Here is a 25714-nt window from a genome sequence, read left to right as displayed (position 1 = left end):
CATTTTTACCAGTTAAGTGAATCACCGTGGCCATTAAGCAAATCAAGTGGCCGTTAAGTGGATCACATGGTTGTTAAGCGAATCCACCTTCCCCAGTTGACTGCTTCCCAGAAGCCGCCTGGGAAGGTCACAGCCTGAAGTCATCTGACTGCAAGACGCTGCAACTGTCATAATGCGAGCCGACTACCCAGCGCCCAAGCTGTGATCACGAGACCGCAGAGTTGATGTAACAGTTGTAACTTCAAAGTAAGTCACTTTTCTGAGGCGTTGTAACTGTGAATCATTGTTAAGTGAACAGTCATAAGTTGAGGACTAGCTGTAGCTGTACAGTTATGTTCTTGGTGTGAAAGGGCAGACACAGATATGACGAGACCGGAAGAGAGGTGATCCTCAACTGCCTGAGAGACCCTGTAGGACAGTGGTTCTCAACCTTTTTAATGCCGCGACCCCCAACCAGTCGTTAATTGAGGACTACTCAACCGGTTGTAAGTAGAGGACTACTCAACTGGTGCAGCACCGTTTGCAGAATGGGACTTTTGGCGGGCTCAGCAGGGCAGAGACAGCCTGGACAATTCCTATTGGCTTTTGAAAGCCAATAGAACTAGACTCTATACAAGAGAGTCTATTCTATTGGTTTTCAAAAGCCAATAGAATAAGAGGGAGTCGCACAGCTAAGGAAAAGGGGGAAAAAATGGCGGACTGCGTTGTTTGGCGACCCCCGTGAAATGGTCGTTTGACCCCAAATGGGATCCCGACCCACAGGTTGAGAACCACTGCTGTAGGATCACCTCCACCTGCTGTCTTCAACTTGCGGTGGGCAAAAAGGAGATCACACACTTGTTCTACTTCTCTAGTTATTCATCCTGGAACGGTGCATTTTTAAACTTTCTTTTTATCCCTACCTTAAAGACTAATTTTATACCTGGAATATCTTCATCATGTTTTAAACAGTTGTTATGTGAGTTGAATACTGCTTCAGTGGCAACCTTTTCCAAGAAATATATAGTTAACAAAAGTTAAAAGACTAATCTTACTGCACCGAGGAAGCACTCTAAAAACATCCAGACCTATTTAAGCCATTTGCATTCAGAACCGCCTTCAGCTTCTGGATGGCCTTCTAGGGCAGCCCCATATAGGGTGTATTGCAGTAACCCAACCAAGGGAGAATTAAGGCATGATGACAGAGCACCAGGTTTCCTGGTGCAGAAACAGGATGCAGTTGTGCAAGAGCCCTCTTAGCTGCCGTTGGCACCTCTCCCTCGTGCAGCAGAAGCCGTGAGTCCAAGGAGATTCTCCTTCACCAGTTCCGAATGAAGGCATGCGGCCTTTCCATGATCAAGGATGGACTCTCCCTGGACTCAGTCTTGGGATCCAAAGCAATTCCATCTTGCTGGATTCTGACTTCCGGTCACTCCTTTGTGGCTTGATGCAAGCTGAATATTGGCATACTGATAACTAATCCTGGGTCAAGAAATAACCTACCATCTGAATCCAATATTCATATGGACATTAAACAGTAGTGGAAAGGAGTCAAACATTGCAGCCACCCACAACTAAAAGACCTTGCAACCCCACTTCTCCCACTACCGTTTGCTGGAGTCAGCTTAGAGGAAGGACAAGCACACTAAAAATGTACCACCAATTCCCAAACACAGCAGACGGCCCAGACCGAGCCTGTGATTTGATCAACCACTTGAAAATCTATTTCCTCCAGGGCCCTCCAGAGTTACAGACCTACTTGAGAACTTTCACCATGAATGAAGCATTAGAGACTGGTTGGTAATTCTCCAAATCAGACTGAGTGATGTCTAATTAAGGAGAGCACTTCCACTAATCAGAAAAGGCAGGGATCCAACCCACAAGAGGCGGTGGAGTTGGTGTCCCAGAGGATGGAGATCCACTTCCTCAGACCAACAGTTGCAGGCTCATCCCAGGTAGCTTCACAAGAGTCTTTCTTCACCACAACTGGTGTCTCAGATGGCATCTTAATTCTGAATGCCAGATGCACAACAGATGTTCCTCATGACCATCTTTCTCCTTTGGAAAATGAAATGAACTGACCAACTTTAATCAGACTATGATATCAGACTTCTTAACATTCCCCAAATTCAAACCACGCTGCCTCTGCTGCAAGAACACGGGCGGTCAAGGCTCCCGAGTTGGGGGCCTGTGACAAGCCCATGATTATCATGGTGACTATAAAACCTTGAAACTGAATCCAACCCTGGAAAAGGCAAACTGAAGTTGTCCAAGTCACCAGCCTGGGAAGGACCTGTGCTGACTTGGAGATGAGGTAGAGCATGTTTGTCAGCCTTGGCAACTACCCTGTGGACTTCAACTTCCAGAACGTGGTGGGGAAGCAAATTTAAAATTAAAAAAATGAAAGCACTCCAAGCTGGAGACGAGACTGAGTTCTCGTCCTGCCTTAGGCATGAAAGCCAGCTGGGTGAGTCTGGGCCACTTAAATTTCAGTTAAATGTTCAGACAAAAATACCTGACTTTGAGGGGGGCGCCAAGGCCCAGCTAAGTCTCCCCTTTCTCTGGGAAGCTGCAAGGGACCCTCTTCCAGCTCCAGGGTTTTAGCACGCAGAAGGCCGGACCCTTGAACATGTATTCAAAAAAGGACGGCAATTAAACCCAAAGCTGTCAGTGCTCAAATTTAATCGCCGATTCTGATTGCATCAAGGCGGGCATCTGCCTCTGGGGTGGAGGAAACTTGGCTTTGGGGCACAAACAAGGCACTTGGGAGTCTTACGGCTACGGTTTGCTCTCTGCCACCAACACCAGCAGCTTTTCAGGGTTTGTTGATTTGGGTCGCTTCCCAATCCCCGGTTAATGTCTCACTGATCTGTTTCCCGACAACCTGCTTTCTTGCAGCTGTCACTGAAGACAAAGAGAAACTGCACCTGGACAGATCTCGCCCCACTGGAATCCGCGTGGTCCATGATGGAGTAGATCTTAGCTAGAGACTAGAGAACTTTGCCAAGGCTGGGATAGGAGGCACTTGTGCACCCATGTCCAAGGTCCTTGTTCCCGATGATTCAAGGTGCCTCTTCTCTACCTCCATCGGCGACGTGGTCATCAAAGGAGTCGGGTGCCTGGCCTGCCAAGGGGTGGATGCCCGCCATTTAAGCCAGCTCCTGACCTAAGGGGGGCCCCGTGACCCTCATCTTCCATAGCAGTCCTCTTCAGCTTCGATAGGCCTTCAGCAGCTGCCCGGCAATCACCAGCCTCTGGATTTCGCTGGTTCCCTCGTAGATCTCCGTGATGCGGGCATCTCGGTAGTGGCGCTCGGCCGGCATCTCCGTCACATAGCCCATCCCGCCCAGGATCTGGATCGCCTGAAGGAAAAGCAGCGGTTCTGGCACGGGTGGAATGGAGGCAGCCCTCCGCAAACTGGGCCAGCCTCCCGGCCATCTAATCCTCAAGCTTTGCAAGGATCGTCTGTCCTTACAAGACGAAGCGCAACTCACCTGCGGCCTTTCCCTGGTGAAGCTTACCTGGTGGGAGATGAAAGTCGCTGCCTCGGACGCCGAGAGCTTGGCCATGGCTGCCTCCTGGGGGGGGGGGAAGCAGAGAAGCTACCTGGCACGGTCCTCTCTCAGAGGCTCAGGTTACACCTATGGCACGCGTGTCGCCAGTAACATGCCAGGCCCCAGACCCTCTGGAGGTCATGCGAGAGGGCCTTGCTCTCGCAGCACCTCCGGGGCTTCCAAAAATCCTGCAACGTCCTCTTTTTTCCAGGGAGGGGAAATGGGGAAATGTCTGTGTGTGTGTGTGTGAGAGAGATGCCAAGAGATGCCAGAGCCAAGGTAGGCATTTTTCTGAATTTTCAACAAGTCAAGCTCAAAGGATATCAGTAGCCAAGGAGGGTTTGCTGCTTATCCCACTTATTCCTTTGTATATAACCTTGTAAAATGCTGGCATTCTCATGAGATGCTTTTTTTTTTTTTTTTTTAAGAAATGAACTTTAATTCTGAAGTCTGCCCCAGCAAGGATGGCCAGGGAATCCTGGGAATTGAAGTCCACAAGTCTTCAATTCTGCCAAGTTACGGCACTCCTGCTAAAGAGGCTAATTAGGCCCTAGTTGGTAGAGAGGGAGATTACCTTTGTGTAGGGCTTTCCGTGGTCAGTCAACGTGGCTGCTCTCCAGGTGAGCAGGCGAGCCCCCTCCAGCGCCACTGCCATGTCAGCCAGCTTGAACTAGACACAGAACACCCCCAGGGCGGATCGTCAGCACCCCTAAACTACGGGAGGAGTCTAAACCAGCATTATTGCCGGTTAGCAGACGACCCTGGCTTAGCCGAAGGGAAGAGGGTGCCCGAGGGCTGCAGACTGGATGCCACAAAGGAAAGCCAAGCAGCCCTTGCAAGGCCCAGGGGTGGAGCAGGCCATTCCCCATGAAGTGTGTGTGTGGGGGGGGGAAGGTCACATGTGAATGGTACAGGGCAGAGGGGGCAACTATGGCAATTTTATGATCTGTGGACTTCAACTCCCAGAATTCCTGAACTGAGGTCCAGAGGTCATAAGATTGCCATAGTTGCTCCCCAGCCCCATACTTATAAGCTTTGGTTTAGTGACCATCACTGAAAACAGTGACTTGTGACCAGGTTTCACAGTTATGACCGCTGCCGCCTCCCCTTGGCCACTTGGCAGCTGGCCTGCATTTAGGAAGACTGCAGTGTCCTGGGGTCACGTGATCCCTTTTTGCGATCTTTTGGCAAGCCACTTAACTCAGTGGCTCTCAACCTTTCTAATGCCGTGACCCCATAATACAGTTCCCCATGTTGTGGTGACCCCCCAAGTGGGTGTGGCCACCAATAAGAGGGAGTAGGACAGCTAGGGAAAAGGGAAAAAAATGGTGGGCAGCGTGGTTTGGCGACCCCCGTGAAATGGTCATTCGACCCCAAATGGGGTCCCGACCCACAGGTTGAGAACCACTGCCTTAACTGCTGTGTTACTGTGTTCATTTAACAACTGCGGGGACAAAACTCATTTAACAGCTGTCTCGCTTAGCAACAGAAGTTTTGGGGTCAATTGTGGTCACAGATCGAGGACTTACCCATATAAGCGTCTCCTGCTTGAGCAGGGGGTTGGACTAGAGAGCCTCCAAGGTCCCTCCCTCCCTCCTCTGCTGTTCTGCATTCCAGGGGGACCTGGGCTGGAGCACCCAATGGGGCAGGGGGAGGCCTGTCTTTTTGTCATTTGGGCCCCAGAAGTGCTCTTAATGCCCACCCTGACCTGGGCAGTATCTGGGGCTCAGAAAGAGGCCCTTGAAGCAGAGCAGCAGCAGGGAAAGCGGGGGGAGGGCTGCCCCCCCTACCTGAATGGCCTGCAGCTGGGTGAGGGGGTGCCCAAATGCCAGCCTCTTCTCGGCGTAACCCACGGCGCAATCCAGAGCGGCCTGGCCAATCCCCAAGGCCTGGGAAGCAATTCCAATCCGGCCGGAGTCCAAGGTTTGCTGCAGAGAGGACAAGGAGGCACTGGGGGAGGGCCTCGTGGGGGGCAGGGGGTCCAGGCAAGGGGCCCCCTTCCCTCCACCACTCACCATGGCGATCTTGAAGCCCATCCCCTGCGCGCCCAGCAGGTTCTCCTTGGGGATGCGGCAGTCTTCGAAAATGAGGTTGGCGGTGGAGGAAGCCCTGATGCCCAGCTTGTCCTCCTTCTTGCCCAATGAAAGGCCCGGGCACGGCATGGGCACCAGGAAGGCGCTGATGCCCTGCAAGGAACAGCAGCCTTTCCCAGCGGCTCTCCAGAAGCCCCGAAGCCCCAGCTGACTTCTTCTGCCCAGCAGGACTTGGGGAACAGGGGAGGACGCAGCTTCCCCTCCTCCCATGGGAGCCAAGCAGGTGGAGCAGCCCTCAAAGAAGGGCGCCCGCTCGGTTTCTGGAGCCAGGGCCCCCCCGTTCTGGAGGGGGACGCGTCCCAGAGATCAGGATGTGCACCGTCTCTCCTTCCTTTGGATGCCCGATGGCCACTGTGGTCTTCTCTTCAGCTTCTGGGCCAGACTCGGCTGTCCCAGGCCCCCCTGGAGACGGTTCCCAGGACCCTTTCTCCTCCTGCAGAGACCACCCGCTTGCCCGGCACAGCCGAGGTCAGAGCCTACCTTGTGCTTCAGGGCTTTGTCTGTGGTGGCGAAGACCACGGCGGCCGAGGCCTCCCAGGCGTTGGTGATCCAGGCCTTGGTTCCATTCAGCACCCACTCGTCCCCAGCCAGCTGAGCCACGGTGGATGCCGCTCCGGCGTCGCTGCCGTTTCCTTGGCGAGAGAAAGACCGTGCATGCAGCCAAGAGGTGCTGCAGCTGCTGCCGGGGCACGTGCATCAGGTGGCCGGAGGAGAATGTTGCCTTTTGCTCTTTTCCAGCAGCGCTGCCTGGCTGGCTGGCTGCAGCAGGTGTCAGACCTACCCCAATCTGATCCCTTAGGAAAGAAAGACCCTCGACTCCACTTGGTTACAGCAAGGGCTTCTTTTGCTAAAGGTGTTGGCTGCAGTGACGTCAGGCTAGCTCTGATACAAGAGATCTCTTGCTCAAGAGATACAAAAAAGGTTTGCCCCCCCATCCCATCCCCCCCCCCCGGTGTCCAGTCTCTTTCCAAACAACCGGAGCTCACCAAATTGTTTTGAGAATTCTTGAGATGTTTGGGGGTGGCAGCCTCCCCCATGGTTATCTGGTCACCACTGGGATGCTTGGTCAACCGGCAGGTGTTTTTGATGGTTGCCGTGTCCTGGGGGGGGGTCACAAGATCCCCTTTTGTGACCTTCTGACAAGCAATGTCAATGGGGAAGGTAGATTCACTTAACAACTCTGCAGTGATTCGCAATTGCGGCACGAAAAGTTGTAAAAATGGGGCAAAACCCGCTCAACCGTCTCGCTTAGCGATGGAAATTTTGGGCTCAGTCGTGGTCCTAAGTTGAGGACGGCTTGTAGAATCTAAAAGGAATGGACCGCCGGGGGAAAATCCCAAGCGCCCAAGTTACCTGGCTCGCTCAGGGCAAAGCACCCCACTTTCTCCCCACTGGTGAAAGGAGGGATCCACTCCTGTTTCTGCTCTTCAGACCCAAACTTCAAAACTGGTCCTAGATAGAGCGACTGAAGGAGGAAAAAAAAAGGGTCCCTGTAAATCTGCTTTTGGGACTGTGCCACAGGGGGTGAGGTGGGCTGTCGGAGAAGGACCATCCGTGGTACCCACGTTGTTGACGCTCATGATGACGCCGGTGGACGCGCAGCCGCGGCTGATCTCCTCCAGGGCGACGGTGTAGGCCAAGCAATCCAAGCCAGCTCCTGCGTATTTTTCGGGCACAGCCATCGCTAGGAGCCCCAGGGCCCCCATTTTCTTAATCTAGAAACAGGAGAAATGAGGTTACAAAAGGTAAAAGGTCATTAGTCCCCCGTGGTGGAAACCCAGCAAAGCTTTGTTGATCACATTAGTGGCAGTTGCTGGTGGCACCAATCCAGGATCTACCCTCCAGCTAGAACAGTGTTTCTCAACCTTGACCATTTTAAGGCATGTGGACTTCAATGCTGGCTGTGGAATTCTGGGAGTTGAAGTCCACATGCCTTAAAATTGTCAAGGTTGAGAAACACTGAGCTAGAACATTTATGTCAGGGATGGGCAACTATGGCAACTTTAGGACCTGTGGACTACAACTCCCAGAATTCCTGAGCCAGCCATGCTGGGAGTTGAAGTCCACAGGTCGTAAAATTGCCATAGTCGGCCCAGTTCTGATTTATGCCCTTCCTCGCTTCTCAGAAAGGCTTAGCTCAGATCAAGGACATGCCATGCCAACAAAAATCAGTGCAAAGGGGACACACCTACACCAGCTTCAGAGACAGAAAACAGCCAGTGGCGGCTGGAGAGTTGAGTTCTTCTGTGTAGTTGGGTTTTTCACTTTTAGAAATAAAATGCCTACAGCTCTCAAGGTTAATCGATTAGAAATGTGGAGGGGGGGAAGTGGGGGGGGGGCGGCGGAAAGAGCAGTTAGTCCAGGTGGGGCTCCTGTACCGGAGGGGCCAAGATGCCCAAAGTGTGTTGCAAAATGGAAGGAAGTTTGTCCACAGGAAGCAAATAGAGCTGAAACAAGGGGGAGTCCTCAACTTAACAATCCAAAAGGTCCACTGCTGTGTGAGACGGTTGCTGAGTGTTTGGGCCCCGTTTCACCACCTTCCTTGCCACGATCGTTCAGTGCAATCACTGCAGTTGTTAAGTTGGGTCACAGGGCTTGGAAGGTTGGAAGGTCACAAGAGGGGATCGCGTGACCCCCCACACACCACCCCCACCCCCGGGACGCCGCAGCCCTCCTAAATCTGAACGAAGCCCCTGGACTTGGGGACAAACTCCCCATAACTCCCCTTTTTTTTCCAGTGCCCTTCGACTGGTCACTAAACGAACGGTCGTAAGTCGAGGATTCCAGTCCCTCCGGGCCGAATCCGCACCCGCCCTCCGGAAGCCCCTCGGGGGCGCCGAGAGCGGCCCCCGCGGAGGGTCTGCAGCCGCCCCTTCCCCGCCCGCCCCGCCTGACCTGCTGGTCGGGGAAGCGGTGCTCGCGGTCGAGGCGGGCGGCGAGCGGCGCCAGCTCCTTCGCGGCGAAGTCCCGGCAGGTCTCCCGCAGCATCCGGTGCGTCTCCGGCAGCCCCGCGTGCAGCAGCCGCGCTGGAGGGGAGAGAACGGGAGGAGAGGGGCTCAGAGGCCGCCCGCCGCCCCTGCCAGGTGGGCCGCCCCGGAGCGGAGCAGCGGAGGGCCCCTCCCCGAAGCCCCGCCGACCTCCGCGGGCGGCAAGGACGCCCCGCCGCCCCGCCGAAGCCACCGCCGCCGCCGCCATCGCCGCCTCCGTCGCCGCCCACGGGAGGGCGGGGCCACGGGGACGCGGGGCGGGGCGCTTCCCTAGCCCGGGGCAGGAGGGGCGGGGCCACGGGGGGCTCCTCCTCCGCCTCCCGCGGGGGAGGATTTGCTTCTGTTCCCCCTCCCCTCGGCCTTGAGGGCCGGCTGCTTCTCTCGCTCCAGGGACGGCCTGGAAGGGACCTTGGAGGTCTTCTAGTCCAGCCCCTGCCCTGCCCTAGTAGGAGAATCTACCATCTCAGACAGTGATTGTCTAGCCCAGGGGTAGGCAATCTCGGCTCTTTTAGGACTCGTGGACTTCAACTCCCAGAATTCCCAAGTCAGCACAGCTGACTCGGGAATTCTGGGAGTTGAAGTCCATGAGTCCTAAAAGAGCCGAGGTTGCCTATCCCTGGGCTAGCCTCTTGTTAAAAGCCTCCAGTGACGGAGCGCCTGCAACTTCTGTTCCACTGGTTGATTGTCTTCACTGTCAGGAAGTTTCTCCTTAATTCCAGGTTGCTTCTCTCCTTGATTAGTTTCCAACCATTGTTTCTTCTCCTGCCTTCTGGTGCTTTGGAGAATAGCTTGACCCCTCTTCTTTGTGGCAGCCCCTCAAATACTGGAACACTGCTCTCATGTCTCCCCTGTTTCTTCTTTTCTCTAGAGCAGTGTTTCTCAACCTTGACCATTTTAAGGCATGTGGACTTCAACTCCCAGAATTCCACAGCCAGCAATGCTGGCTGTGGAATTCTGGGAGTTGAAGTCCACATGCCTTAAAATGGTCAAGGTTGAGAAACACTGCGTCTAGAGTCTAGGCTAAGCCAAAACTAATTCCTGCAACCGTTCTTCATATAATGTTGTCTCCAGACCCTTAATCATAGTCGCTCTTCTGCACTCTTTCCAGAATTTCCACATCTTGTTTTATATTGTGGTGACCAAACCTAGATGCAGTGTTCCCAGTGTGGTCTTACTCAGGGTTTATAATGCAGTACTAATACTTCACGTGATTTTGATTCGATGCCTCTGTTACTGCAGCCTAGGATTGTGTTGATGTTTTGGGCTGCCGCCACCCACGGCTGACTCATATTTAACTGATTGTCCACTAGGACCAAAGTCCCTCTCACAGTTACTGTTTTTAAGCCAGGCCTCACCCAATCTGTACTTGTACCTTGAACTTTTCCTGCCTAAATGTAAAACTTTGCTTTTCTCCACATTAAAGTTCATTTTGTTGGATAAGGCCCATTGTTCACGTTTGTCAAGATCTTTTTCAATCCTAAACTTGTCTTCTGGGGTGATGACTATTCCTGCCAATTTGGTATCATCTGCAAACTTGATGAGCTCTCCTTCTATTCCATCTAAGTCATTGATGAAGATGTTGAAGAGTCCTGGGCCTAAGACGGAACCTTGTGGTACCCCACTGCTTACTTCTCTCCATGTGGATGTGGTTTCATTGAGGACTACTCGTTGAGTAGTTTGCCAGCCAGCTACAAATCCATCAGGTGGTGATGCTGTCTATCACACATTTTTTCTAGCCAAGGAATAGGTTGTGGTCTACTTTGTCCAATGCCTTGCTGAAGTCTAAGTACACTACGTCCACAGCATTTCACTGGTCTGCTAATTTAGTCACTTGGCCAAAGAATGAAATAGGATTGGTTTGGCACGATCTGTTTTTAACAGCCCTGTGCTGGCTACTAGTTATGACTTAGTTTCTATTTATAGGAGCATTATTAACTGCTTATTGAGAAAGGCTCCTCTCCCAAGTGATGTGGGATGCTGACATCCTTAGGCTGCATTTCAAAACGCCCCCCTTTCTAGGCTGACAATCCGAATTTACTAAATTCACACCCACTTTATGACACAACACCAGAGTGGAATGTAGGTTTCTTTTTTAATTACTATTGCTTGAGACAAAATAACACTTTATACAAACAAGTCGGCTAGATTACTGCAGATCAAGGAGATATAAAAATGATAGCATGATGGAGCCGATAGTTAAGGAAACCACATGGGGGGGGGCGGGGAAGGGGACTTTCGGAACTTCTGCCATTCTCTGTGGAAAAATACCTCGGCAGAAAATTAGAAAAACTAGGAACCGTTTCCTGTGCATTTCACATTTGCCACACCACGATTCTGTGGGACGGAAGAGCCCCTTTCATGGACACTCTCATGAAGTTTCCATGGCCACAAGATAGGGGTGTGTGTGTGTGCATGTGTGCGTGTGGGGCTTTTGGCCACAGTGCTCAATCCTCTTCCTCCCTTGGAAAATTCATTGCACTGTTGCTCTAAAACCAGTGTTTCTCAACCTTGACCATTTTAAGGCATGTGGACTTCAACTCCCAGAATTCCACAGCCAGCATTGCTGGCTGTGGAATTCTGGGAGTTGAAGTCCACATGCCTTAAAATGGTCAAGGTTGAGAAACACTGCGAGTCTAAACACCCATCTCGTAAGATCATTGCATGCAGAATTCCAGACCCTCCGTGCTGTGGGGAATGCAATTCCCAGACCCTGAATCTGAGGATCAGTCCACATAACTGGAAACTGCCAGCTGTGTGTTGGCCACGAAGGTGGCCGAGGCCACTGCTGAGGGCTGAACGCAGGCAGGTCTCCCCAGAGCTGCTCTTCGCTTTCAAGGGCGGGAGGTGTCGAAAGGGGAGGGGGGCCCCCTTTGGCTTTTCTCCTGAGCTGAAAAAGGAGGAAACGGCCCCACCTCAATTTCATGCCCGTTTTTCCAGCCAGGGGGCAGGTTTAGAAGCCACCCGCTTTCCCACGTCTCCAGTCCCTTTGCAGGGCTCCCGCCTGGATTTCTGATCACGTCCTGCTTTCCCCACTCTTTGCACGCCCCCTTAGTCAGCGTGGCAGAAACACCCACACCCACCCACCCACACTGACCCCTGCATGCCCAACGAGAGTGGCAGAAACATGGCCATGGCACAGCAGAACAGCTCGAGAACTGCAGGGAGGCGCAGAGGCAGCTCCTGTAGGAGCCGAGGGCACGAGAGGGTGACTTTGGATCCTGCACTTTGGCGGCTGGCAATTGCCCAGTGAAGCGCCCCATTTTTCCCCCCACGCCGTTTCCCGCTTATTGCTGGGCAGTCAGTGGCAAGGAAGGCACAGCGGAAAAGTTGCTGGGAGGATGGCAGGGGGAACCGGTTATTGCAAACGGCCCCTGCTTCGGGGCCAGCCCTTCCGAGGCTTCCAGGGCAGAGGAGCTGCCTGGGGACTCCGTGCAGCAGAGGGTAGTTCCAAAGGCACCTGGATTTGACCGTGAGGGATCGGGAAAAGAAAGCCCTTGGAGAAAGGCACTTTGCCAGAGACAGCCCGGGAAGCGTCAACCCACCATTCCCACCACCAGCCCTTCCCCAGACGGCCACGAGAATCTACCCTTTCAAAAAAAAAAAAAAACGGAACTGAATCCTGCACCTGAAGCTCCTCCCAACTAGGAGGTTTAAGCATTGCTCTTTTGGGACTATTCCGTTGCCCCCTGGAGCCCCCCCTTTGGAGACGGACTGCCGTGGGGGGACCCAGGTCCCTCCAGAGAGGCTCCAGCCCTTCTGCCAAAGCAGCATCTAGAGCTGCTTGCCAGAGAAGCCAGCCAGATGTAGCGGAGTCAATTCTCACCTGCAGCCTATTAACCAGAAGCAGGCAATGTTGAGAGGTGGGGCAGGGAAGAGAAAGACTAGGATGGCCCCCACTCCCCAGGGAGAGCTGCTAGGAGAAGCCAGGGGGGCCCCCTTCTGCTCCTCTGGCTGGAGGGCACCACTAATTTTCACCCTACAGATCAGACCTTTAGGGGTTGCGGTTGCTCTAACAGGCCCAGAATAAAACACACTGCGAAGTCCTGCCCTCCCCCCTCCCTCCCCCAGGAGCCTTCTGCAGGCACCTCCCACCTCAGAGATAGAGAAGCAACCTCGATGAACAGGAACATCAGCTCAGGTGCAAAGCAGACCCGGAGGCAGCAGAAGGAGCAGCCGGCACTTGCACAGCTCTCTGGGCTGCAGGATGTGTTAGGGAGGGGATGCTAGCCAAGCTTCATCCATTGGAAGGGCCGCTGCTGGGCTCGTCACCAGACCAGGATGCCAATGGAAGCCAATCACGATGGAGCAAGGAATCGGCGGCCCAGAGAATTCCTTTACTGTCCCAGGAGAGACCCCCCCCCTCCCGCTTTGCATGCCGCTTCCTGAGTCTCGTGGGAAGGAGGAGCAGGACTAGGGCTGCCTCTGGCCTGTGCAACGTCCGCAGGCGGTCATGGAATGGCTACTGCCCGCCATTGTAGGCGTAATCGGCCTTGTTGTGCATGATCAGCTTGTTGTCCACAAAGTAGAAGCTGTCTGAGCGAGTCTCGTAGGGGTTCTCGACCATCAAGTGTACTGCATGGGCAAAAGAGGGGGCAGATGGTCAGCCACAGCCCAGAAACAGCCTGCAGAGGCCACTGACGCCGCCTCTGCAGTGCACACAGCGACCACTCCACACAGCAGCCTGAAAAACTCTGGGGGGTGAGAAACAGTGAGAGGATCTGGGGGTTTCAGGGAAATTAAAGTACGACCGTTTATCTCCCTCAAAACACTGACAGTGGGGTCAATAATGACACCGAAGCAGAGTGCTGTGGAAGAACCATCCAAAGGGCAGAATTTTCTAACTGCTGCTGAGGAATCCGGTGCTCACAGGGAGTCTGTTAGGGAAGGCTGAAGATAGCCCTGCCTCCCTGGGCTGTGGGATTCACCACCTGGTTCAAAGCCTCCCATCCGTGGACGGTCCACCCGACCAGGCCCAAGCGGTACTCACTGAGATCCTCTGAAAGCTGAGGGAACTCGTATATGTGCTCACAGGTGTTCCTGCTGCAGGGGATGCAGAAGCCAAAGTCAAAGTCAAAGTTCTTCAGAAGACGGTCTCTGAAGTAATGCCTCTCGATCATACGGAAGTTGGATACGGGCTTGTCTCCCACGGTGAACTCCACCCTGCGGGGAGGGAAAAGGGCAGGATAAATCCAGCTGGCCTCCTCTAACGTGTCCGGGACAGGAAGGGCCGCTCCAGAGGTCTATCCTGAAGCTATTGAGGCAGCACAAGCCCCCTCAAAGGGCCCAGCTGTCAGCTGACAGGAACACGCAGGCATCGTAACTAGGGTTTCTCTCCTGGTTGTAAAGAAATGTTGGCCTAGGGAAGAGAGACCAAGCATTCCGGTGCAGTTCAACTAAGAATTCAAATTAGTGGAATGATTTTAAAAAAAAAAAAGAATAAACACAGCAGACCTGCATCAAGCAACAGATTTTTTGTCTTTTGATTTTTACAAACTGCAAAATTACAGACTTGGATTTTGAAAGTGTCTTTCATTTTTCAAATACTCGTTTAACATGCTTTTCACCGAGCCTGACTGCGCTTCTGTGACTGGTGCTGAGCAGCCACAGCAGCACCGGGGTCCCTCCCGTCCCCCGAGCTTCTGCCCAGACTCACGTTGCCCCAACAGTCCGTAGGCGCAGGAAGGCCGGCGTGAACTGATAGCGCACAAAACGCCCGGCGCTGCTGTCCATCTCCCCAAGGTCACATTCGTAGTCCTCTTGCTCTGCAGGAATTAACAGTTAAAGAATTCAGCAGGTCAGCTGTGTGGGGCCTCTCACTGGCCTGCCCTTCTGGAAGTGGGGCCACTCCAGGAAGCCCTGCAGCCACAGCCTGCACTTCCAGGTCTCAGCTTTTGCGGCTGCGTCTGCAATACGGCCAGAACCCAGGTCAGGAGCAGGAACCGCAGAACGAGCAACCGAGACAGAATTTCTGAGGCAGCCTATCTGGACCGAGCCAACAAACCATACTTGACTTAGCTTAGGTGGGTGAAGTGTTCGGACCGATGCCTTGGTGGCACCTGGAATAACGGATGGAACCCCTGTTGAAACAGAAGGGACTCCCAGAGAAACCCACTCAAGGAAAAAGATCGTCCCAAGAAGGGTGACAGAGTAAGAGGAAGCACAGATTTGGGGGTTCCACCTTCTAAGTGCAGTTGGAAGCAAAACATCCTTCCTGGAGTTTTTAACTGGTCGTTGGGTCCTGCGTTTCAGAACAGACCCCGTCACTTTACTCCAAAAGCTTACCTAACGTTGAAGGTTTGGCGATTTCAAACAGCACCGTCCCAGTTTCCAGGTCCCGGATTTTAAACTTGGTGAAGTCGATATTGTAGATGTTGTCTTCCGGTCGGCAAAGGTAATCTGGAACAGAGGAAGACAGAAGTGATGCTGAAATGCAATCCTAAAGATTCGGCTAGCAATGCGGAGGCAGCCTGGCCCTGCCCACCAAAAGGGCCTTGGCACACAGGGCAAGCAGGCGCGTTCCCAGCCGCAGCAGACAATAGTAGGAAGTCTCTCCCCAAGACGCCTGGCAAACTCCGTGGCCAAGAGAGGCACCCGATTAAAGGAGAAGAATCCGTGGAAGCATGTAAGACACGGAGACACGCAAGCACTGCAGCAGGAATTCCACTTCCCCCCCCCCAAAAAAATGGATTTAGAACTGAGCAATGTAATTATCAAGCTTGTTAATGGCACCAAATGATTTAGCTAAGACGGGAGAAATTACAACCGGTTGCAACTGGTCAAGAGGGAATTAACCCAAGCAGTCTACCTAAATCTAAGTAAGTGAAACCTAGCTCATGTCAGGACAAAAAAGGCCTGATTTTAAGTACAAAGAATTGTAGATCATAATCTACTTTATCTGACTTTTTTTTTTAGCAGCCTTGTAGTGGAAGAAAAAAAGAGGGAAATAGTAAAACAGAGGACATGTAAGCCAAACTCATTACATAAAAGTCAGGACAAGTATTTTTATGCCTTGTGCCTTTGTAAAGATCAGGAGCCCTTTGTACCAGATAAATCTATCTACTATTCAGATTTACGATCCTTGCTTTAAAGACCATTCGACTTGCAATAGATCTGGAAAAAAGTGAGCTACGACTGCTCCTTGCACCTATGACTGAAGTGTCCCCATGATCATAACCACTTAATGACCATGGCAAAGAAAGGTCATACAATCAGGGACAGCCCACTTAGCAACTGACGTCCTAGTTCCAATTGTGGTCTTGAACATGCAGGCTCTGCCTTCACGATACCACAAAAAGCCTAGTCAGCAGCCTCCCGGCGGGTCTTGTCAACTGACATTCATCGGATCCTTCCTAAACAATAACTACTATTTAGGAAGGATCCAATGAATATCTTTCTTTTCCAATTTTATTTTTATTTATTTATTTACAGGGCTTGTATGGCCACCTACCTTATGCAATGTTTTTAGGCAATCCATAAAACCAAACGTAAAAACACAAGTCTCTTCCCACCCCCCTCCAGCATCTGACCAAACAATCCCCCAGCTCAACCCCAATCGTAGCCTAATGCTGGGACAAGAGCCAGGCCTTCAAAAACTAAAAGGCTTAGGGTGTCTCAGATTGGAGACTATTCAAAAGAGCCACAATGATTAACAGTGAAACTGCGTTGTGGCAGTTGTCACAAAGGTGCTTCCAAAGTCTCTCGTGCACTTGAAACGGTTGGAGTGGCTGAGCTCAGCTCTGTAGCTGCTGGATGGGTGACACCCGATACAAATAATCATATCATGGAATTGAATTTAAAACACTGTTCCAGCAGGGGAGGCAAGAGAAATGGCTACTCAGCCAAACTGTCCATTTAATAACATTTCCGTTCTGGGCACAATCCTGTAGGGGTCCCCCTAGTAATTCAACCAGGCTCTTTGCTGGTGACATCACATTGCAAGATGATATTATGATGGTTACCGTAGGAAGTAATATCGGTATGTTAGATATTGCTGGGGTGGTGGTAGTCAGAACCTCGTTGCCATCAACACCAGCAAGACAGAACAACAGAATAAAGGAGTTGGAAGGACTTTGGAGGTCTTCTAGTCCAACCCCCTGCTTAAGCAGGAGACTCTATCCCATTTCAGACAAATGGTTGTCCAGGGTCTTCTTAACAACCTCCAGTGATGGAGTACCCAGAGCTTCTGGAGGCAAGCCGTTCCATTGATTGTTCTCGCTGTTAGGAAATTTCTCTCCTTGATTAGTTTCCACCCATTCCTTCTTGTCTTGCCTTCAGGTGCTCTGGAGAATAGACTGACGTCCTCTTCTTTGTGGTAGCCCTTCCAATGCTGGCAATCCAGACTGACATGCAAAACCAGGAAGTCTTCATGCAGCTGTCTACCTGCTTGTTTTACGTCAACCAGCAACGAAGCATTATGCAGCAGCAACGGTTGCCGGGGCTCATTAAGAACCCCATCCCTTTCGTGTTCAATCTTGTGAATAAAGCTGAGATCAAGAATATTACAAATCTCAAAGAGGCCACAGTGATGAAACACAGACCTATGGCAATGACTTCTTAAAGGTGTAAGGTTTCAACATGTGCCAGAAAAAAGGTACAGTTGCTGTGGCCAGGCTGCACACTTCTTCAAAGCCTGAAGACAGCTGGTTATCACATTGTCTTCCATGGCCTCGTTGAGACACCTTTTCAGCTTCTGCAAACACTACACAAAGGTTGTGTACAGAATCAAGCGGTCCCTCCTGCTAAGTCGAAAGGCTGATGCAGATGCCACTTCCAGTGCACTAGAAGCGGCATCACAGGTGATGAATGGCTGAGTTATGCTCACTCAGCCATCTTGGTTTCAGGGCGCAGGTTATACCACCCCTGGTATACCTCAAGATCCTTCTGATGAAGCAGACTGAAAGCAAGATGGAGATGCCACTAGCATCTCGTGCCATGTAGTGCAACACCTATGCCATACCATTAATTGCCTCTCTCTCATGGAATTTGAAAACCTTTGTTTTGGATGTGCACAAGGAGTCCAAATGTTTCAAGATGATGACTATTGGCAAGGCAGACTTTGATGCCATTGTGTTGGCGAACAGAACTACATATGGCCCCCCAATTAGCGGCAGGTCATGTACCTTGAATCTGATGGGAACAAATGCAACAGTGTATTGACTGAAGGGAGTTTTACCCCCTCCCCCTTTTAGAGCTCAACTATTTTTGGCTCATTATGATTGCCAAAATAGATCCAGGAAACGGAAAGAGCAGCAAAATGAAAAAAAAAAAAATACAATGCCTTTGGTGTAACACTAAGCAATGGGAAAAAAGAGATACTAGCCAAAGCTGCAATGGATGTCCTATGATCAATTCCCTGGAATTGACAAGTTTGTGCTAATGCAACAGCAGATTGCCTATTGAGACCTTGGAAAAAGTTCAGAGAAGAGCAACTAAGATGATCAAAGGCCTGGAAACGGCTGTAGGACTTGGGTTTAGCTAGTTTAAAGAAAATAAGAAATAGGGGTGACATGATAGCAGTGTTCTAGTATTTGAGCGGCTGCCACAAAGAAGAGGGGGTCAAACTATTCTCCAAAGCACCAGAAGGCAGGATAAGAAACAATGATTGGAAACTGATCAAAGAGAGAAGCAACCTGGAATTAAGGAGAAACTTCCTGACAGTGAGGACAATTTACCAGTGGAACAGATTACCCCCAGAAATCGTGGGCGCTCCATCACTGGAGATTTTAAAAAAGAGACTGGACAGCCATCTGTCTGAGATGATATAGGTTCTCCTGCTTGAGCAGGGGGCTGGACTAGAAGACCTCCAAGGTCCCTTCCAGCTCTGCTCTATTCCCATTTACATCAGGAAAAGGCCAGGAGAGCTGGAACAGACCTGAAGTCGAGCAAGATCCAGCTGAAGCGGATGACCATGGCGGGCAGCATCCTTCGGTTACTAGCCTTAGTGCGGTGGCTGCCCTGACTGGTGGGTGCTGCTGGCATTGCCCCCGTTGTGCAGGACTAGCAAGCAAGGAATGCCGCCAAACTCAATCTTAAATGACACCACTGTGAGTCTGAAGCACAACTGTGCGGGACCCTCAGTCTCCGGGCTGTGGCTAGAGCAGGGAGTCTCCAACCTGGGCCCCCTTTAAGGCTTGTGGACTTCCAACTCCCAGAATTCCCAGACCAGGTCAGGGGTCAAAGGGAACTCACCCTGGTCGAAACCACCTTTCCCTGAAAGATGTGGGGCAGAAGTACCCAACCTGGGCCCCCTTTAAGGCTTGTGGACTTCAACTCCCAGAATTCCCCAGCCAGCGTTGCTGGCTGGGGAATTCTGGGAGTTGAAGTCCACAAGCCTTAAAGGGGCCAAGGCCGGGGAGAGCGCTGGGCCTGAGTGCGAGCCTCGGGGCGGCCTCCATCTTTCCCCACAGAGCGCGAAGGGAAGAAGGGACCCTCCCCCCGTTTCTCGGCGGAGACCACCGCCCGAAGGCCCCGCCCGCCTTCAGGCCCGGAGGGCGCCCCGACGGACTCTAACGCCGACCCTTCGTCGCCCCCAGGGCCCCGGGACGCTCCGGGCGGAGGGCGGCTACTCACGCTCCGTGACGCGGCCGAGTCCCAGGACGTGCTCGGGCCGCACCGCCTCCAGCGCCAGCAGCTCCGCCTCCGTCCGCGGCGGGGCGGCCCGGGACAGCGGTGGCGCCGCGGCGGGAGAGGCCGTCCCGGAGCTCCTCTGCCCGCGCAGGCGGCTCAGCGCCCCGCCGGGCCCGGCCGCCGCCAACCTGGGCTTGGAGCCGCTCATCGCCGGCCCGGCCCCGCCGCCGCCGCTAAGATGGCCGCCGCCTCCTCCTCTCGCTCGGCCCCGCCGGTCGCCATGGCAGCCGAGGGGCGGGGCGCGCGGCCTAGCAACGAGAGGGCGCCGCCCCCAGAAACGGGAGGGCGGGCACGTGGACACGCGCTGTCGCGGTTTGCGGCCACGCCCCCTTTCTCGCGCGGAGCCCGGCCGTCCCGCGCCCGTTGCGTCTCCCGCGTGAGGAAGGGGCGTGGCCGAGGAGCGCCTCGGGCGGGCAACATGCCGCTTGGACAGGGGTAGGCAACCTTGGCTCTTTTGTGACTGGTGGACTTCAACTCCCAGAATTCCTGAGCCAGCATGGCTCAGCTTGAAAACCTCTCCCTTTCCCCTCAGCATGGCTGGCTTAGGAATTCTGGGTATTGAAGTCCATAAGTCCTAAAATTGCCAAGGTCGCCTACCCCAGGTCTACACCTAGGCCGCTTTCTAACTCGTGGACTTCAACTCCCAGAATTCCTGAGCCAGCATGGCTCAGCTTGGAAACCTCTTTCCCCTCAACTGTGGCTGGCTCAGGAATTCTGGGAGTTGAAGTCCACAAGTCATAAAAGAGCCAAGGTTGCCTACCCTTGATCTAAACTCATCAAATCATGATCTAGATCAGGGGTAAGCAACCTTGGCTCTTTTGTGACTCGTGAACTTCAACTCCCAGAATTCCTGAGCCAGCTTGGAAACCTCAGCATGGCTGGCTCAGGAATTCTGGGAGTTGAAGTCCATGAGTCATAAAAGAACCAAGGTTGCCTACCCCTGTGCTTGGAGCCATTTTCTTTGGAGCAGAGTTGCTCTGAAGCGCCTCCCGGAGAAACCAGCCCGGCTGCCTCCGGGGACCGCTGCAACTTGGGCGACCGAGAGCCTCCAGGGACCTTCTGAGCGGCCTCCGACTCCCCGGGTTCCCGACCCGCACGGTGGCTGGGGCATTCTGGGAGTTGAAGTCTGCACAGGTTAAAAGTTGACGAGCCCGAGACTGTGCTAAGTGGGTCCGAGAAGAGAATTTCGCAGAAGGCAGAGCTGCGTGAGTTAAAACACGCCTTGCCAGAAGAGTTTTTTTTAATCCAGGGGTCTTTAAACCTGGCCCTTTTATGACTTGTGGACTTCAATTCCCAGAATTCCTCAGCCAGCATGCCTGCTGAGGAATTCTGGGAGTTGAAGTCCACAAGTCATCAAAGGGCCAAGTTCGAAGACCCCAGTTTTAAACCATTCACCCTGATTTTTGCACTTGGAGGCAACACTATAACTGCCCGCGTGGGAAGGATTCTTTGTTGTTTGTTCCAGGATTTTCACTTAGGTATGAGTTAAAGAGTTTCAAACTGGGACCTTCATCTTTCCACTTTAAAAATAAATACACGGGTTCGTTTAAGTGACAATATAATTTTTATTTTTTTTTAACACACTGCTGGTTAAAACTGCCAGGCAGTAGATTTCAGAATATTTCCCTCAACCAGACATCCTGAGAGAAAAAAAAAAAGAAAAACCAACAAAATTTAAAACAAAAAACAAGTAAATGTACCAAAAATGGGGTGGAGGGAATAATTAATGCAGAACTCATTCATACCTATTTCACTTCCCCAGGGGAAAAAAAATCTTTTGCAAAGCCAATGTAGTTAGACGAAAGTCCTATGTGCTTTTTACCCTTTGCCCAAGCTCAATATTAAGTGCACACCTACACACATCCCAATAACAAAAAGAACCAATGCAAAATATTAAAGACACAGAAGTAAAGGACTTGCACACACCACCCTGCTTCAGAATTATGTATTGAGTTTTAAAGTTATGAATGGCAAACCAGCGTTAAGGACAGATTCCACCCAGCCCTGGAAGCTTGTAACCTGGCAGCATAGGCTGTCGTAGGAGGCCACGTCAATGCCTCTCTAGCAAGCAGGGACACAAACAGAAAAGATAAACATACACAACAGTACAATAAAGGGTGGGGCCTCAATCTTCCGATAGCTGAGACTGCAGCCCTCAAAACCTGCATCTGCCTTGTTAAGTAATAACAAGGATTGTCTCCACTTAAACTTTGATCGTGATTGGGTGACTCCTATTTGCTTAGGACAGTGTTTCTCAACCTTGACCATTTTAAGGCAGGTGGACTTCAACTCCCAGAATTCCACAGCCAGCGATGCTGGCTGTGGAATTCTGGGAGTTGAAGTCCACCTGCCTTAAAATGGTCAAGGTTGAGAAACACTGGCTTAGGAAGTGAAGTTTAAGAGAGGGAGGAAAAAAGTCAGGCCCTTTCCCTGGGGGAATTCAAACATCTCTCAAGGCACTCCCAAAGGCACGCCAAATAATTTCCCACATCTTTAACCAGAGAGTGATCTCTTGGTTCAAGAAACCAACCCAGCCCTGGTCAAATAACAACTTGGAAGCTAAGCACCATTCTCAGATCCCCATCGAGCACAGCTTTGGCGGGGGGGAGGGGGGCAGCCCAAAGGAACACTTCCCTCCTACCTTCCTGGGCTCTTCTGCTTGGAAGAAAGAGGCATTAGGGGCTAGCAGGCGTGGGGTGCCACCAGCTAAGCTCCTGAAGGAAGACGGCATTCCAAGGCCCAGCAGAGATTTTTACCGTTGTGTTGTCTTTGGGGCTTTTCAAAAGCAAGCTACAGTCTAGTGGTGGCAGGGGTAGGCAACCTCGGCTCTTTTATGACTCGTGGCTCAGGAATTCTGGGAGTTGAAGTCCACTTTGAGTCATGAAAGAGCCGAGGTTGCCTACGCCTAGTCTGTTCTAGCGACCTGAAGGTGTTTAGGATAAACACAGTTCTGCACAGCAACAGCCCCAACTCAACAGCCCAACCGTATCAGTTTACTTAGGCTTTCTTTTGGGCAAATTCCAACACCTGATCTTTCCAACTTATACGGGACACGTCGTTCGCGGGTCTTGGCTACCATCCAACGGAATTTTCACCCAATTCATTCCAAGCAGAGCTTTTACCTTTGGAATTCATTGATGAGCCCCCGCCCAACTGTCCAGCCAAAGACCTTTCCCAAGGGTGCTCAAATGGCCTTTTCAAGCTCTTCAAGGTATTTAATCGATGATATCTGATTCATGGGCTTCCTCTTCTAAAGGGCTGCAGTGAAATAGGAGCATTTCTCAACACTGTGTATCTGATGGGACCTCAGGAATTATGAAGCAGCCATTTATTCCCCCTACTGGCTAAGGGAGAGGGCATTATATTTGTGCAAGCAAGATGTAAATGTAGTTCAAAAAAAAAAAAAAAAAAAGGCAGCCGGATACCACTGTGCCCAACCACATAACTAAAGCATGCATCAGCATAAATGAACCCAGAACACTGACCCTTCTCACAACAGGCAGTGGTGGGAACCTTCAGCACCTTTTGGCATCTGGCAGGCAAAGCTTAAACTGCCATTCACTTGCAAGAGATCTCCAGCTTAGGCAGAAGAGCCTCAAGGACCACAGTCCCTAAATGAAGTTGCCACGTTGACCCCAACCCTCTGAATCAAACTGGGCAGCTCACAGCAGTCTTAATATTTTTATAGATCCTAAAAGGGGTAGATGCCCCTCACAAACACAACCAGAGAGCTGTAAAAGCAAAATCTGTGGAAGAGGAGGAGGAGGAAGAAGAAGAGAACAGCTTCTGTTCTGATGTCGAGATGTGCTTTGTGGAAGGCAACTCTGCAAGGATCTTGACAGATCACCTGTTTTTGTTTTTTTTTAATTTTCAGAGTATAGAGGAGGGGTAGGCAACCTCGGCTCTTTTATGACTCGTGGACTTCAACTCCCAGAATTCCTGAGCCAGCTGGGAGTTGAAGTCCATGAGTCACAAAAGAGCCGAGGTTGCCTACCCCTGGTATAGAGGAATGAAAGACCGAACCCTGGCACATGCTCATAGTGTTAAGGGTATCTCAGAGCAGGAAGTGAAGTGTAAAGGGTGACCTTTTCCACTTGCTGCAAGGACTCCAAGGGCCTTCCTCGTGCAAGGTTTCCACAAAACAAAGTCACATTAAAAAAAAAAAGACCTCTTGACACACAAAGCCTGCCAACTCATATCTGAAAAAGTTTAAAAGGCAGAAGCAACAAATACAGATTCAAATGCTGACTTGCCTGCAGTTTCCTTTAAGAAAGAAAATACTAAAATGTCTTGTCACACTCAACATATTCAAATTCTAAGGGAAAACTAGGGCCATGTTCTCTCTGTATAAAAAACCAGGGATAAAGCTGCTCTTATTAGTGAATGACTGGAGCCAAACATTCTTATGATAAAGTAAATTGCCCTTTTTACACTCCAAGACCCAGAAATGCAGAATTTCAGTCATGTTAACCCTATCCACCCATAGCAGAAACAAACCATCTCTTCCTTTAGGAATTTTGAGCTTTCTGAATTGGACAAGATAACCGTAGCAAGTACAATTGTTCAGGAAGGTAATCAGTAACCGTTAGCTTCCTCTGGCCCTGGAGAAAAAAGGGGAATGGGAATGAGGTTGCAATAGCTCACTTGGTCTTCCTCCATCTTCAATTTGTTTGTGGAGGAAACAACACAGTTTTACAATCAAGTGGGACAAATTAGGATATGGGTGAGGCAAGCAGCCTATATGCTGTTCACTTGCAAAATATAAATAAACAGCTACAAGGGCTTTCATTTGAAGATTAAGGATTCAAAAAATGAACAAGATAAAAGCAGCCCCTTGCCCTCATGGCTACGTACCTGAGCTCACGACATCTGCCTGCTTTGAAAAACGGATTCATCTGTCTGGACCTGCAACATCAATAGCTTCCGAATCGAATTCTTCCAAGTTGAAATTCGAAGAATATAAAACTTGGTGATATTACTTCTGGGTAATGTGTGTGAGATAACACAGGTGTGAAATTTCCCTAGCTGTTGCCTTTGCCATATTCTGACAGTGTTTCTCAACCTTGACAATTTTAAGGCATGTGGACTTCAACTCCCAGAATTCCACAGCCAGCATTGCTGGCTGTGGAATTCTGGGAGTTGAAGTCCACATGCCTTAAAATTGTCAAGGTTGAGAAACACTGTGCTAGCAGGTATCAACCATCTCACAGGGCATAACTCAGAAGTCACTTCACCAACGGCAGCCGTGAAAATGGGGACTTTCATCAAACAAAGTTTAGAGCCACGATGAGGAAGAGCAAAGGGGAGCTTTCAGACAGGACTCTTGCAAATCCCTGCCAGCGTTTTCAGCCAAATGGGGTTTATTCTTAATAATAAATTGGGGGGGGGGCATATTACTGTCTAGTAGAAATATATATAAATAAATAAAAAGAATTTACTTTGGGGTGAGATGTCCAAAAAGAAGCCAAATCTGGTCAGGAAGACGATTTTCTGAGCCAGCTGGAGAAAGAGAGCAGCTGACTAAGTTTAATATGTTTACTTGCAGTATGAAAAGAAAAAGCAAACAGTCATTTCCCTGTTGAGATTATAGCTGGAAGGAAACTGGGCAAGTGCCTTAAAATTAAGCACACGGACTGGGAAAACGGGACAGATGACAGGAACACAAACATTAAATATGGCGGCACATCCTGGGCGCAGCGGGGCTCAAGCTGAATATATCAACTGACTGGTTGACAAGTGCAGCCATCTTGCTCTGTGTGCAAAGGCCACTGAGGAAAAATGTCTTCGGCTCTGCCTTTGTTTTGCCCTGATTCCACGATGTAATTATAGCAATGGACAACCAGAAAGCCACATCAAAAGAGACAGAGAGAAATATTCCTTAGAAAGCAGTAAATACTTAGGGAAGATAACAACAGCAGTTTCTGAAGGTTATAGAACAGGGGTTCTCAACCTGGGCAACTTTAAGACTTGTGTGGACTTCAACTCCCAGAATTCCTCAGCCAGCTGTGCTGGCTGAGGAATTCTGGGAGTTGAAGTCCACAAGTCTTAAAGTTGCCCAGGTTGAGAACCCCTGTTATAGATACTCAAGCAACCCTCCTGCCTTCGCTGCAATACAATCTGTGCTCCACGGCAGGAAGCACCGTTTGAGGTCCAGACTGTGCCCACAACAAGAACTGAGAAAGGAATGGCCAGCAGGATCCCTTCGCAGGGCACGCGCCTCTTTCAAAAGTGGCCTTGAAGCTGAGCCTGACAGAACGTTAATGACCGAAGAAGCTCAAAGACAAAACCCCTTTTGAGATTTCCTAGCTCTGGACCTCTTAAGCAGAAAAAAGGAGACGCCACCTTGGACTGTGGGAAGTCTCCAGGCACAAGAAAAATGGAAGGCCAACAAGGAAGCTTCCGACATGCCTATTGGGAGTGCCAGCTTCTACCAGTCAGATTTTAGCCACCTAACGTGGAATGGGAAGAGGAGTTA

General features: G+C 51.1%; 2 protein-coding genes and 1 long non-coding RNA gene across 4 annotated transcripts; all 3 read right to left on the bottom strand.

Annotated features, from left to right (window-relative positions):
• Positions 1-2644: 2644 nt before the first annotated feature.
• Positions 2645-8854, bottom strand: ACADS (acyl-CoA dehydrogenase short chain). The gene is made up of 10 exons (XM_039321111.1): positions 8764-8854; positions 8522-8652; positions 7192-7341; positions 6980-7091; positions 6107-6258; positions 5549-5719; positions 5324-5461; positions 4108-4203; positions 3501-3557; positions 2645-3341 (listed from the first exon to the last, which is right to left on the bottom strand). The coding sequence occupies exons 1-10, from the start codon at positions 8819-8821 to the stop codon at positions 3189-3191; spliced, it is 1218 nt and encodes a 405-aa protein (XP_039177045.1). The 5' UTR covers positions 8822-8854; the 3' UTR covers positions 2645-3188.
• Positions 8855-10686: 1832 nt separating this feature from the next.
• Positions 10687-19451, bottom strand: UNC119B (unc-119 lipid binding chaperone B). 2 transcript variants are annotated; one of them, XR_005553922.1, is made up of 6 exons: positions 19183-19451; positions 14896-15009; positions 14267-14375; positions 13601-13773; positions 11253-13185; positions 10687-11120 (listed from the first exon to the last, which is right to left on the bottom strand). XR_005553922.1 is itself a non-coding variant. In XM_039321112.1 (5 exons), the coding sequence occupies exons 1-5, from the start codon at positions 19385-19387 to the stop codon at positions 13073-13075; spliced, it is 714 nt and encodes a 237-aa protein (XP_039177046.1). In that variant the 5' UTR covers positions 19388-19451; the 3' UTR covers positions 11228-13072. The 2 variants fall into 2 exon arrangements, 1 of the variants encoding a protein (XP_039177046.1); XM_039321112.1 differs by lacking the exon at positions 10687-11120 and having other exon boundaries at positions 11228-13185.
• Positions 19452-21778: 2327 nt separating this feature from the next.
• LOC120297953 lies at positions 21779-25188 on the bottom strand. The gene is made up of 2 exons (XR_005553933.1): positions 23234-25188; positions 21779-23136 (listed from the first exon to the last, which is right to left on the bottom strand). It is a non-coding gene; the product is annotated as an uncharacterized LOC120297953 (long non-coding RNA).
• Positions 25189-25714: the final 526 nt, after the last annotated feature.

This window comes from Crotalus tigris, unplaced genomic scaffold, assembly GCF_016545835.1.
Source record: "Crotalus tigris isolate CLP2741 ecotype Arizona unplaced genomic scaffold, ASM1654583v1 scf7180000023720.1715460, whole genome shotgun sequence".
Taxonomy (NCBI): domain Eukaryota; kingdom Metazoa; phylum Chordata; class Lepidosauria; order Squamata; family Viperidae; genus Crotalus; species Crotalus tigris.
Note: the sequence above shows the minus strand (reverse complement) of the source record. Positions and strands in the feature narration are given on the sequence as shown.

Bases quoted from the DNA above. Each gene is read 5' to 3' on its own strand.
- ACADS (XM_039321111.1), bottom strand. From the start codon at position 8,821: ATGGCGGCGGCGGCGGTGGCTTCGGCGGGGCGGCGGGGCGTCCTTGCC. The intron at 5,720-6,106 runs GTAGGCTCTGAC...TGTTCCTTGCAG, and splicing joins ACAAAGCCCTGAAGCACAAG to GGCATCAGCGCCTTCCTGGT. The intron at 5,462-5,548 runs GTGAGTGGTGGA...TCCTCTCTGCAG, and splicing joins TGGGCTTCAAGATCGCCATG to CAAACCTTGGACTCCGGCCG.
- UNC119B (XM_039321112.1), bottom strand. From the start codon at position 19,387: ATGAGCGGCTCCAAGCCCAGGTTGGCGGCGGCCGGGCCCGGCGGGGCG. The intron at 15,010-19,182 runs GTGAGTAGCCGC...CCTCTGTTCCAG, and splicing joins ACTCGGCCGCGTCACGGAGC to ATTACCTTTGCCGACCGGAA. The intron at 14,376-14,895 runs GTAAGCTTTTGG...TAATTCCTGCAG, and splicing joins CGCCAAACCTTCAACGTTAG to AGCAAGAGGACTACGAATGT.